The following is a 14181-nucleotide window of genomic DNA, read 5'->3' as shown; positions in this document are numbered from 1 at the left end:
GGACTTTTACAAACACCATCACCCCTGTATCCCACCTACCCACCCACCTTCTCCACTCAAATTTCTGTTTCTCTGACTACCTTTGTTTTTACAAAACCCTAATGGCAATTTTTAAGACACATTGTGATGTGTGAAAAATTAAAGAGGGGAAAAAAAGACTACAAAAGTTATAATTAATTCTATTTAAATCTATAATGATAATAAAAACATTTAGTATTCTATTACCACCTATGTATAAACTGCATGCTGTACAGAGCTGCAAGAATGGCAAAGTGCTTGGTTTTTGGACAGACTGACATCTGCCACTGACCTGTTGGGGATTTTTGATTTTATTTAAACCCCCCCCCCACCCCACAAATTTTTCTTTTTTTTTTTTTGTAATTAATATTTTATGCCTTTTTTAGAAAGTTACACTTTATTAGAGATACTGCATTTGCCCTTTTTAAGTCTGGCCAGTTTTTAGTTATCCTATAATATCATGAGCCAAACACCACTTAGCTGCAGGTCGTATGCCGTCACAATCACCCAGTGCCTGTTTTAGCGATGCTGTTTGTTGTGCCGATCACATCAGTGGGAGCCCTGTCCCCATCCCCCCCCTTATGCATCCAGGCCCATCATCAGCCCCTCACTGGGAATAGATCAGAGAGCAGGTGAGTCACCACTCTGAGGGAGGGAAAGCGCAGCACCTCCCACATCACCAAGGTCAACAGAGAGGTTCTCTATTTGACAAAGCACACGAGCAGCAGTGCAGCGAGGATGAAGTGTTGCCTTGTGCTCACAGGCTGCAGAACATTTTTGCAGTGTGATTAGTATTTAAGAACACTCCTAAGGTTCAAGTTCACATTCTGCTCTTTTACAGCACACATAGGGTACACTACAGTGACATTAAAAAATGGGGGGTGGAGGTTTTGTTTTGGTTTTGTTTTTTGTTTTTTTAATTATGAAAAATGTTTAGTCCAAAATAATGTGCCTTGGTCGGTCCCTCAAAGTCTTGCCTTTGTCAAAGCTGCTAAATAGAATTTTCTGCACCAATCATTTTAGAATAAAGCCGATGCTTTGCCATGAGGACAAAGATGAGACATGATAGAAAAAGGGACAAGCTGTACCTACTCTCGCAGGTTCTTAGTTTACATTCACACATTATAACATGCAGCAGCACTCTAATGTTGTAGACATGCTTGACATGAATGCAGAGCAAATAATATGACTTGATGTAGATTTAGGAAGTTCAAAGATCAGATACTCAAAGTTGACTTTGAAATTTCTGAAATTACCAAGTGAGAACTCTCATTAAGCAATAGAAAATAGCTGTAGCTCTATTTTAGGTTTTAACACTGACCTACAGCAAGAAAACAAGATTTAACAAATCCCTTAAAAAACAAACCAACAATGTGACAAGTATTTCGTGATACCTTTTCACCTTTCAACCTTGTGGTTCTCAGCAGCAAGCTTTTTGTTTCTTATAGAATTATAGAAAAAAACTCGTAAATGCAATGTTATTGTTTTTCTTAAGGTTAAATTGTTTTCTAACAGCTGTCTATTTTAGGTCTTAGCAATAATTTCTCAGCATATGAGCCCACGACTACACAGATAATACGTGTTAGTTGTATTGATTTATTGTTGGTGTCGGTCTTTCTGGGAGATCACGACATATCTTTTATGTCATATTTATTCTGTGTTACAATACAGGTTTTTTTCCACTATACTGCGATTTGAAAGCATTGCCATTGCTATTCACTTTGAAGTACTATTTTATATAGTCTCAAATCTGTCACAGGACCATCTCTCTAAAACACTGTTCGTCTTGTCGGTCTTTTATCATTGTCACCCTCAGCTGATTCCCAAAAGTTATCAAATACTCCGCTCAAGGCCACAAAAGAGCCTAAATACCACCTCTTTAAGATGCATAAAACAGCCTGGCTAACAAACCTCCTATAAAAATAGATGAAATGTGTATAAAAATGCTCGATGCACATATTTTCTGTTTTGGCTGTATAGTCTGGGTGTCCAATCTGTGCCCAATCTGTAATTTGAGAGAACTTGTTATCTCTGGATCTGCTAATACAGTGGAAATAAGAGAGCAGCAAACAGTTAAGTTTTTTTTTGTTTGTTTTACAGGGTCAGTTTTGTTCTTCCAGTCACCAAATACAAATGCAACAGCCCTCGCATAGACATGTGACTTTGTGCTGATTAGGACAAGGACACTTGAGAAGGATATGGTTTAAAATGAGAGAAATGGGTGACACAAATGCCGTAAAGATCTTTCTTCCCATCAAAGTGCTTCTGTTTTCAAGTTAAAACTGTACAGTATTCATACAATATACACAGCATGCTTAATATTCAGTTAGGTCTGAAAAATATTTTCTAAAGATGGGTCTATATTTTAAGGTCATCACTCAGTGAAACTATGGTCTAATGGCAATGTTCAAAGAGACTGGCCATCAATAAGGTAGTTTTGTCCTTTAGTCTGTGATGATGATGCATCAGTAATCAGCCTTCATTTATTATGAAGATTTGTCCAAATGTAAAAGAAACAGATGGACCCAGTATTTTACACATTTATATTGTTGTAGACCATTTGTTAAGTCTGTGGTCGACCAGCAATAACATAAAGTTGATTATGAATATGGACTTCTTAACAGGTTATATGGGCCTGAAGCCAGGTGAGGCTGTGTGAAACACAGTAAGCACACGTTCTGATCCTTCCTGGCCAAGCTTCTCTGCACTGCGTAGGCCACCGTAGAGCCTCTCTTCCACTGACATGGCCAGCTTGTCTGCCAGGCTCCCTTCTGTTTGCAGGGAAACCTCTGTTAGGATAGCTTGACTACTGTTGTTGTTTCTGTTGTCAACTCTTGGATCCATGCAGCTCAAAGACTGGCTAGTTACTTTTTCTTTGTCCTCTTTTGTAGAGGCTTGGCAACAATTGCCCTTTCCAGCTGACCTTTCACAACTGGAGTTGCTCTTTGTTGCATCTGTGCCTTCGGATACTTTGCTGGCTTTGCTCTCCGAAGATTTCCCTGCTGCTCCTTCACTTGATGGATCTTTGATTTCTGGGCACTCTTTAGCTGCTTCCTCACAAGCAGCTTCTTCATCAGCAGCACTTGCAATTCGAGAGAGCGTGCTGTGATATCTGGTGTCCAGAGGGTAACCGGCACTGTCGCCCCTCCTCAGTGGCGTAAACCTCTGCCTTTCCAAAGATGGAGAGTACCTACCCCCAGAGCCAGACCCTGGGTCACTGTATTGCTTGTGTCTCTGCCACTGCTTCCGGTGGTGAACTCTTGAGCGGTGCCTGGAGCGCACAGGTGAGTCCTGTTGGTCAAACCGCGGGTCATGACGGAGGAACTCATTGAAAAGAGCATCTGTCTTCTCATCTATGCTGTAGTCACGTCGGCGGAGACAAGGTCTGTGAGGGCTAGAAGGTTCAGCAATTGGCTTTATCAGTGGAGACATCGGCTGCGATTGGGATTCTGGAGGTTTTTGATGATTGAGAGATTTCAGAAGTTGATATGGTTCTTGAAGAGTAAGGAACTGACCTCCAGTTTGAGCTCTCTCCTTGGCTTTCTCTTCTTTCTCTGTGCTGTCTACCATCTCATCCTCTAGGTCCTCCTGAAACAATTTGGTCTCCATGCTCTCGCAAATGGAACCTTTTCTTCCAGAGCTGGTAAAAAACAACCTACGCTCAGTTGCTGTCTTCCCTCTTGGGGCTCCAGGAGTCCCAAAAAGCCGCATCTCCTCAGGAGCCCTGGATGGTGCTTCAATGGAGGCATAGCCACTGTCCATCTGAAGTAGTTTCCGGTTACCTGCCTCAACCTCTCCAGTTTCACTTCCCAAGTCACTGTCTCCACCTGACGCTCCTCTATTCCCCCCCTCCAGCACCTCTCCTTCTCCTTCAGGCTCGTCGTCCAGGTCTTGGGATAAGCAACTGTCGAGGCCTGAACGAGCTCCTGCACCGCTGAATGATGATATGCTGTCTGCATCACTGCGGATGGACTCCCGATCTGTGCTGCTCTGGTCTGAGGAGGCATATTGCTCCAGAGAGGCTCGCAGGCTCCAAATGTCTCTGTACAGGGAGGGAGGAGCCTCCAAGCTCTCTTGACGAATCAGGAATGATAGAGAAGAGCCTGAGTCAACTCTTCGTCGGGCCTCAGCTCCCAACACTACCTCATCTCCATCATCTACTGTTGTTTCATTCTTTTTTGTCCCATCTTTCTTTGGGTCTTTATTTTTCTGTAACATGTCTTCAAATGTTTCCTGGATCACAGCTTCTTGTTGAGCCCTGAACAAACCTTCATCTTCTGTCGATTCTAGCTCGTCTCCCTCAGCTTCTCTTCTTATATCTTCTCCATATTTGGTTTCTACTGTTCCATTGGCTGTGGCCTCGTCTTGCCTCTCAGCACGACAGTCATCTGTTAGCACACAAGACTCCTCTCTCCTGCTGCTATCTCCTACCTCCATCATGGCCTCCAGCTTTAGTCTGTGTGGATGGGAAATAGTCATTTAATCAGTAATTGTGAGCCTTCATAATGCTAGTCATTGTATTATAAGAAGAGGTCTACCTGCTGAGGAAAACTGACGACATTGGTGCAGTTGTGGAATGAGACAGAGAGACTGCAGAGAGAGACTGGAGGCCACCTGTCTGTCTGGTAGTGTGTGGGAAAGAATCAATGATCTCATCTCGTACAGGAGAGTCGTCATCCTCTGTGTGATCAGTGGTTTCACTTGCTGCTCTTTGTCTCTGGAAGGGCCTTCTCTTGGGGGATCCTGGTGGTAGTTCACATGAAAATAGCTTTGACTTTTCTCCACCTAGTCACAGGCATTTTGTTTTTTTGTTTTTTAAGTATCTTATTTTTGGAAGTTGTATTAATCCTACTCATGCATTTACTAGATTAACTCAAACCTTTGGCATCCAGACTAGCAGCTCGGTGACTGCTGTCAAACTTCCACCTCCTGAAGTAGGGTCCCGCGCCCTCCAGACTGGCATGGCGCCGCAGTTTAGAAAAGAAATGCAGAACTGAAGTCTGACCAGGAGTTTGAGTCAACTCTCCTCTCATCCCCCTTTCACTCTCAGCCTCTCCACTATCCCTAATAGCCTCCATCTAACAGAAGACATGAAGGGAGAGAAGGATGGAGGAAGGTGATGAGACATTAAAGAAGGAGAATGGCAGACAAGCTGAGATAACGTGACGGGCAGAGGCAAAGTCTTCGGGGGACAGCAGTTTGTCATATTGTCACTCAGTTGTAGTGATGACTGATGTCACATTGCATCAACAGGTTTGAGCCTGTGGCAGCTGCTTTTTGCAGCTCTGTTTGTGTGACACGAATAGATCAATCCCCAAGGAAGAAACTGCAAATTCAGTTCTGCAGCAGTGTAAATGCTTTCTTTCTAAGCTCTGTTTCACTTAAAAAAAAAAAAATTTGTTTCCACATTGGAAAACTGAACCAAAACTAAAACAAAATGTTTCAGAATTCTGCTTTTTCAGAGAAAAACTCTTTTCTTTTTATACCAAACAAATGCTGATATCAGCATGCTAGCGGACTCTCTCAGACTCTGCCTTTTTTCATTAAATACGGTATTTGTCAAAACATAACATTGGCTGGATGAAGGCATTAGATCAAATAATCATCAAAGTAATGGCAAATCACAAAATCCAAGTTCAGGGTGGCTTAACAGGAAAAGTCCAGGGGATCATAAAACTCATTAGGATTTGTCATCTAAGGCCCATAAAGGACTGTGCAAAGGTTCATGCTCTCCCATCAAGTACATTTTGAGATCTTTCAGCCTAGACAAAGTTGATTGGCACATCATACCATAGACCAATCTTTCCTTCCCTGAACCATACTGTTTGCAGTACTGTGACCTGTGCTATATAATGAAAACTAAATTATAAATAGAAAGTGGAGAAAGGTGATACTTACTGTCTGGGACCGTGTACACTGTGTTTTCATGGGTCTCTGGTCAAAGATAATGGAGTGGTGGGGGTCTCCTGGCAGACCTCCACTGAGGCCCTGACCCAGCCAGTCTGACATTCTTCTCTCACTGGGCTGGTGAAAGAAACCAACAAACCACAGAGATAAACAAACACACCTGGTTTATGTTTTTTTTTTTTTTTTTTTATATATATATGTTGGAGTCAAATTTCAATCCTTTTTTTTTTTTTTTACCTGGTAGATGGTCAGGGGCAGTTTTGGAGCTGCAGTATCACTGATGTTAACAGTGCTGCTCTCTGTTGAGTCACATTCCATGATTGTGAGGATCTTCAGGTCACATGGTGCTGGAGGCAGGTGAAGGTGGGTCAGTCGAGCTTTTTTCAGGTGGTGGAAGTCTCCTTCAGTCAAAGTGTACCTGGGAAGGAGAAGGAAGAGAAGGACAAATGATTCTTCAAAAAAAAATTTTTTTTTACTGTTAAAAATGTATTTTACGTCAGATAAATCATACCTGCGTCCTTTGTCCTGAGTTGTCCTCTCCTGTTCATAAAGAGCAGATTCATTGAAGGATACTCTGCGGCCAGTAGACCCAGTGGAGACAAATCGTTCTGACTCTCCATCGTGACAGCTTGAAGCTGAGAGTGCGTCTGATTCATCCAGTCGAATTGGGATCTCTGAGTGAAAAAAAAGGACAAGGACAAACCGAGGGAGAGTAATTATTAGTGATGGTGACGACAGTGGACCAGAAAACAGAATGTACTGTACATTTGAACTTGAACACAGCTCTGACCTTGGGTGGGTTGAGAATCCTCAACATAAGTGGTGTTTGTTTTCTCGGGGTCATCACTGGCTCTGAAAGAGGGAAATTAGCTTTACTACTGTGTGGGCTTTCACAAAATTTAAATAAAACAAAAAGGCCTCGTCACGTCACAGGATTTAGAGTCACACTCATAACAGCTTTAATCCACTGCTGTCGTGGTCACATTGCCTCGTAATCCCTGTGTGTTTAGAGATGAACTGGGTCTGCCTGTCCCACGCAGTTTGTCACTGAGTACATAGCACCTACCTGGAGTAGCGTCTTCCGCCCATGCAGCAGCGGTGACAAAAGAGGAGCAGCAGGGAGAGCAGGACCAGCATCCCCCCAGCAAAAACACTCAGCAGCACCAACAGCAACACATAGTTCTCCACTTGGCCCTGCGAAACAGGTACGTCCTGACCAAGTGCAACCAGGAGAAGAGGTTAGAGTTTTACATGCAAAATATGTGGAGCTACATTAATAACTTATAAAAGTCTTATACATATAGGATTTATCAGTAGAAATGTAACATCTGATCTTTTAAGTTAAATAGAATGATCTAACTTTTGTTAACATGGGGTCATCACAAAATATACAAACACATCACTTCCTAAATTTGTTATGGCTCACATGTTAATGAGATGCAGCTTTCATTTAGTAGTTTGCTTTTTGGTTATCTTTTTTTTTGCTTTTTGTCTCAGAAGCAACAAATGACATTCAGTTTTGGTCTTCATAAATTCCTTTTAATATGCTTTTAAACAGCTTAATAAGTTTTCCAGATAGTCACATAATCTGCTCAGTGGGCAACTTGTGTATTGTTTATCATAGCTTTTTAAATTATATATTATTAATATTTATTTTTTAAATTTAAAAAAAGGGAAACATGGTTTGTCAGCGCCATGGTGCTAACTTAAAAAAAAATTTTTTAATTCTAGGAGATCTTGATAAAATAGTTCAAATATATACACATTTTTATTTATAGCATTTTAATATATCTCAGATTAATATGGTGGTATAGCAATAAAGTATACCTAGATGTTATTATGCAAATGTTGGTGGTTTTTTTTGTTTGTTTTCCTAGAAAGTAAACTTATTTATAAAATGGCTGGAAAAACTGCTTTTCTTGATGGTTTTGGTCACATGCTGTGAAGACCTTGTTGTATTCTCATCCAAATGTCAATCTGCACTCTGAGGAGTTTCTCCACTCCGCAGTTTTCCTCCAAAGCCATGAATGAAGACAATCATTCACATGTCTGGATGGTTTTCGGGACAGTTTGGTGACAAGCAACTAATACTAGCTTATGAGCACATTAGGTTTTCTGTTTTTTGGTTTGCTGTTACAGTAAAAATTTCAGGGAAAATACTCTGGTTATCTTACCTCACTAAGCCATAAAACAGCATCTACAGATAAAGAAATGAAAACATAACACCATCATACTTTGCTTTTCCTCAATTGCACGGATAATATTAGATATACATAAACAATACCAGCTTTCAAAGCTAATTCTGGTTATTGAATGGGTTGCACAGCATCAATTTAGTTTTCGCTATTTGTGTTCAGGTGGTAAAGCTATGAACTCATAACTCATTTGAATAGCACAGTAAGGCGATAGCTGACATATCTCTGGTGCATGATGTGTTTTGAGCGCAGTGGCTGCATTAGTTGTGCTCAGTGAGTAATTGATTCTTCCCACTTTGAGCTTTACAGCAATGAGGAATGTTGCAATAGGTGATCTAAGCTAAGCATCACAATATTTAATAACCAGGTGAATTAACACTAAAGGACTCCTTTAAGTCTTAAGTCCTCCTCACACTGATTCTTATTCATATACACACGTTCATATTTTCCATTCTGCTCACATGTACATGCATATAGAGACAGAAAAGCTGCTCTCCTCTGTACTCTCTCTGATTAATACTCTCAGCCTTGGCTGAGTGAGCCTGGGGATGCTAATCGAAACGTCAGCAAGACCTTTAATTCAATTTCCCAGCTCTTCTCAATGAGGGGGAAATGAGGCCTCTGCATGCTAAAAATGGAAATCGGAGGAGGATGCAGACGCACATGAGCAATCCTCAAACCAGACTTTCCTGGCTTTTCTTCTGATGTCAGTTTAACACAAGCGTGAAAATCATTGGATTCTTCATGGCCACAATTGTAATACGGTAGGCATCTATTGTAACATTTAGCAGAATGTATTATATGAAAATGTGAATGTGAAAAACTGGAATGGAGAAACTCCTCACAGAGTGCAGATGAGAATACAGCAAGATCTGTACAGCATGACCCAAAGGCTGTACAAATACAGTGGCTTATTGATTACTTTGTCCATTCTTTTCTCAATTATTTATTTAGTCTATAACTTGTCAGAAAATTGCTAAATTCATAATAATCATTAAATATCTTGTTTGTTAAAATGCTTACTTGAGTCAGTAATCTTCCGTCCAAAGTTCTAACATTTAACTCCAGCAAGACGCTACAGAAAATTGAAACTAGTCACATTCTGTTTATAAAACCAGAAGTGGAGGATGGTTATGTGCATAAGAGCAAATGAAAACATGCTTTTGTTCCCCTTTTTTTTTAATGCCACATTAAATGTGCTTAAGTCTAGAACATGTAAAACTTAGCATGTGCTTACATACAGAATAGACTTTCAGAATAGAAGCTGAGTTATTGGCTAAGTAGGTTTGCACTTATAAGGAACTGGACCTTGGTTTCAAATGGCTCTTAATGTTCTTCCACATTGATACGTGCACAAGGACAAAGCTGGGCAAATCTCACTACAATATGTAGTATTTATGTACTTTTAAATTCATCAGATCACATTATTCATCAGATTATTTTTGAAGCTGTTTGTGTAAGAGTAACAGCTCCATCACTGTATAGCAACATACATGCCTTGATTATGCCTTGATGCAGTTACATGCATGTCAACAGCGCTCACACACAGTATTTGTTACTGTGTTTGGAACTTAATGAAATTTGCTGTTTTTACAAGCTCAGCTAAACAGGATGAACAACACAATCAATAAGCTGGAGCAGTGAAGCCTCTCACTAATTTTCAGTCCATGTTCCTAACACACACTGTAGAGGCAAACAATTCTCCCTTCACAGATGCAGCTTTAACTGTGCCATAATCACTGCTGCTGGCTCAGATATCCTCCTATTCTCCAGAGACTGTATGGCACACAAAGCTAGCACCACATTTGTTTGAGTGAAATCCTTTTTTTGGATATAGATCAAACCCTCCACAATGGCTCCACCTGGGATATAATACCTGTCACTGGAACACTAAAATGTTAACTCTGCCCGTCTTTCTTTCCTTAAAACGAACTAACTTGATTCATAAAGCACTGCAGATGACTCTTCGTGCGCCTGACTGCAGACACAAGCTGATGTGAAGGTGTAGACAGTATGTGTTGATGTTGTGAGGGGTGGACGCATTAGTACTCACAGTGGCATTCTCAGTCAGACTTGTCAGAACAGGCAAATCATTGCTCATGATCCAAGTTAGCGTGAGTGATCCCTGCAAAGGATGGAGGAAGTCAGACGTGCTCTTTCTAGACAGAATTACAATTCCTGTTATTTGAATAAAAAATGAATGTAGTTACAACTTGGTATAAGGTAGCTTGTTGTTGTGTCACAATGTTAGTTGTTTGAAAGCTATTGAAAACACATCAGTGCCCCATACTGTTATAATTCACATATTCCATTCAGAAGCTGTAAATTCTTGTTAGAGCACACAAAACGCAATATTTTGCAGCTAAAATTAGATTCCAGCAAAAACACCAGTTACTCCTGTTTGGGAAACATTTGCTACAAACTAGCAGGCATAAAGGTGAAATTCATGAGCTTCATTTGTTAAATCTGGAGCTGATGATATTTTGAAGACTTAATTGCAATACATGTGTTAGTATGTATGGGAAAGGTATAATTTCATAACAGATGCCTGTATTATCATTAACAGTGTTTATCAAAAGTAGTTTACAAATGTATCTTCTCTTATTATTGGAGATTGCGTTGAATGTGGATAGTCCAGTAATTTAGTCAGGAAATTTCAGTAAGTTGGTGGATTAGTGAGTGAGCCCACTTATCAAAAAAAGGTATGATCAGGATCAGCTCAGGCTGAGATATACCGACTTTTCCTCTCAAACATGAAATCATAAAGCCTCTTTCATTAGACCCTTTATCAATGCCAGACATCCATTCTGTAATGAACACTTTACATCTCAAATCCTAAAAAGTCATTTTCTCAAGACTTCAAAAGATATCACTGTGGCTGGATGAACATTGCCCCTCCCGTTCAGCAAACTGACCTTGTAAAATTGGTCCCTTTAATATATCAAAGAGGTACAATCAATCCAGATACAGGTTTGTGATGCCTTAAACTCTAATTTAGATTTGCTGACATCCTCTGCATGGATTGTTGCAAGGGTGGATGCCACCAAGCAAGAATCTCTTACAAAACAAACTTCCATCTCAGACTCTGGGTCTTTGTTACTGTGTGTTTTTAATTCAGAGACAGAAAAGCAATGTGTTGGTGATGTGTTGAAAATGGTGAAAGAACTGATGGTACACAATTATTTAGAAAGAGGCTTGTGTAACATCAGCCCCATGATTCCATTACTAACACTGCCGCACATTCCCTCACCATCACAGTCATATTTTATATAATATCGCAACAGCTCAAGGTAACTATGACGAGGACAAAGCTGAACACTCAATAGAAAAATCTCTCTCACTCAAACACACACTCTACACAAATATGTCCAATCCTTGTTTTGTTCACTTATCGTGTGTGTGTGTGTTTTGAGGGTATCAGTCTTGTGCAGATAGTGCATTTTTAAACACAACAGCAGCAGTTTTACAGATGACGCATGTAAAATTACTGTGATTTTATAGAAATCTGAGCCTACATGAAATTCTGTCTTATTTTTCTTGTTTTATTTATTTACTCTTTTGTTTTTTATCATGGCACCCTAAGGCCGGAGGAAACATCTGCATTCAGTTACCACAGTTAAAATGGCTAAAAGCTACTTCATATAAATATAATTAAAGCCTGATAAAGCCACACTTAAAGTACCAGTAGCTTAAAAGGAATTCAAATCATATCAAACTAATTCACTGCTGACCTGCTGCCCTCATGTTACAGTGCTGAACCTCCTGTTAATACTGCTCATGCAAATTGAGGAACACAGGTTTCTTCATTATATTTCTGACATGGAAAAGATGTTAACCCACTGTGGGTCCGGAATGACACACCTGGGCTGTAAAGCCAAACACTGTCCAAAACCACCACAGAATCGTAATTGAAATTGTAACTGAGATGTCAGTGTTTCCAAAAATTACCGCTGTATAAGCTATTTGGGGAAAAGTGATGAAATGATGCACTGGATGCCCAGCTGATGGCATGGATCAACCATAAAAAACATACATAATATGATATCATAAACATTTTTTATTGTTTTTTTTATCGTTAAGAGCATAAGGGAATAAATGAAAGGAGGAAGATTTAAAGAATAATCCCTATGGACTTTATTATTATAATACACATTCATAATAGTGGCTGTAACAGCACTGGCCTCTCTGCTTCACCATCATTTGATTAGTCACGAAATAATGGGTACAGAGTAAAACTGAAAACACTGACCCCGACTGGTGGACAAAAATAAATGCACGCGCATCAGCTTCCAACGACATGTTACATTCTCACACCATCCCTCACTTTAACCACATCTATCATCAGCATCCTTTATGGCTAAGTACTGTAGGGACTGAGGAGGAGGGGGAATGAGTGGAGAGGGGTTGCTGCATATCGCCCTGATGTGTGAATGGATGATGTGCTCCAGATGTGCTGTATCTTACGGTCTATACAGGCGGTGTTGAAGAAGCTTCCCTCCGCTCTGTGCAGACTGGCTACAGCGAGACGCTGCAGCCGGCGGCGCTCAGCAGCAGCCTCAGTATCATCAGCGGCAGCGGCATCTTCCCCTCTCCTCCGAAAACCCGTTGATCAAGGCTGGCCCACATGTCTGCGTCGTCTGCTCTCAGTCTGAGGGTAAAAAATCACCATTAGTCACAGGAGCCTTCCTGTGCTGGGCAGAAGCTGCGATTATCTAAAACCGGCTGTGACACCTATCTCACATCTTACATAATAAAATAGTAACACACTGGACCGTGAGGACCCCTGGAGGTCCGGCAACTGGTCCTGATGTGAGCTGGTAAAGAGATCGGACTCACCCGGCTATAGACTCCGTTTGAGGCGGTGCGCAGCCTGCCTGCGCCCTCTGCATGCTTTAATTTTGGGCTTCAAATAAAGACCGTAGTTATGAATGAAACCACTAGCGATTAGACACACCCACCGCCCGCTCCCGACGCGCCACGTGACCTGCGCTGATGGTGATGATGTGAGATGGAGGATAAAACCCGTCCTCATTCACAGGAGCCTGGTCGCTCATGAATGGCGGCTGCTGACCGAGCGATTGGCTGCTTAATTAACTGTTATTAGTATGTTACTATTTCTTTCCTATTTGTTGCATTTCGTGCTACGTCATCTTCCTGTTTTCTAGACAAGTTGCCCAAAGACAGTCAGATGGCTGTTGAGGGCGTCTGTGTCATCTCAGGTTTTACCGCCTGATGGCAGCGTTGCACTGATGTTTTGACAGTCAGTCATTCAGTCAGTGTGCTTAAAATGGAAGTTGTTAATACAGTTTTATTTGGGCGTTATTTCCGTTCCACGTCATTCCTTCGGGGGCCATGATGAGACTCACAGAGGACTCCCAGCTAGTCTAATTAAAGAACAGTTCCACTTCTCTCCACTCAGGAGTAAGGAGAGACTGCAAACCTGAGGCCAGTGTTATGGGACTACTCATATATTTATGTTCGAATTTCAGCGAATAAATAAAACCGATTTGCCCCATGTTTGTAGGTTTCTATCAAATTATCTATAATAGAAATATTACAATCACATTGAGCCTTGCTGATATGCCAAGAAATTGTAGTTGGTAGTACTGTATTATATGATACTGTATTTATAGTGCACATTATAGGCTACCTCATGTTAATTCGGCTGTAAAGGGATCCAGAAAAAATGAAACCAGCCACAGTGAGCCATCAAGTCAAACTAGACTTACTGTATATTACTTCCTGGGTCAAAGAGCAGCAATTGCCAACCCCTGTCTGCAATGTCTAGATGGTTTGTTAGTTTTAACTTTGGAAACTAACCAGCGTGGTCTTTGTATGTTATTTGATCTGTTTCAAAATATTTGGGGGGGGAAGTGTGTGTGTGTGTGTGTGTGTGTGTGTGTGTATACTATATATATGTATGTATATACATGTGTGTGTGTATATGTGTGCTAATTAAATCCAAATACTTTCTTCAAGTGACATTCAGTAACCTTTGTTGAAACATTCAGAACTTGAGTAGCATTTGTGTGATATTTATTTTGCTGCCAAACACAAATTG

At 40.8% G+C, this 14181-nt stretch overlaps 1 protein-coding gene across 4 annotated transcripts; it reads right to left on the bottom strand.

Annotated features, from left to right (window-relative positions):
• Positions 1-1864: 1864 nt before the first annotated feature.
• Positions 1865-13877, bottom strand: LOC137098523 (voltage-dependent calcium channel beta subunit-associated regulatory protein). 4 transcript variants are annotated; one of them, XM_067474824.1, is made up of 12 exons: positions 12957-13876; positions 12585-12768; positions 10174-10245; positions 8100-8122; positions 6992-7137; positions 6716-6777; positions 6437-6599; positions 6163-6343; positions 5917-6042; positions 4898-5096; positions 4557-4761; positions 1865-4474 (listed from the first exon to the last, which is right to left on the bottom strand). In XM_067474824.1, the coding sequence occupies exons 5-12, from the start codon at positions 7060-7062 to the stop codon at positions 2644-2646; spliced, it is 2838 nt and encodes a 945-aa protein (XP_067330925.1). In that variant the 5' UTR covers positions 7063-7137; positions 8100-8122; positions 10174-10245; positions 12585-12768; positions 12957-13876; the 3' UTR covers positions 1865-2643. The 4 variants fall into 4 exon arrangements, with proteins under 4 accessions (XP_067330925.1, XP_067330924.1, XP_067330923.1 ...); XM_067474823.1 differs by lacking the exon at positions 8100-8122 and having other exon boundaries at positions 12868-13877; XM_067474822.1 differs by lacking the exon at positions 8100-8122 and having other exon boundaries at positions 12957-13877.
• Between the last annotated feature and the right edge of the window lie 304 nt (positions 13878-14181).

Source organism: Channa argus, chromosome 14 (genome assembly GCF_033026475.1).
Source record: "Channa argus isolate prfri chromosome 14, Channa argus male v1.0, whole genome shotgun sequence".
NCBI lineage: Eukaryota > Metazoa > Chordata > Actinopteri > Anabantiformes > Channidae > Channa > Channa argus.
The sequence above is the reverse complement of the archived record's forward strand: the minus strand, read 5'-3'. Positions and strand labels throughout refer to the sequence as shown.

Coding starts and splice junctions, on each gene's coding strand:
- LOC137098523 (XM_067474823.1), bottom strand. CDS start 10,221: ATGAGCAATGATTTGCCTGTTCTGACAAGTCTGACTGAGAATGCCACT. Junction 5,097..5,916: donor AGTGTACACGGTCCCAGACA/GTAAGTATCACC, acceptor GTCTTCTGTTAG/ATGGAGGCTATTAGGGATAG. Junction 4,475..4,556: donor TCGTCAGTTTTCCTCAGCAG/GTAGACCTCTTC, acceptor CCATCCACACAG/ACTAAAGCTGGAGGCCATGA.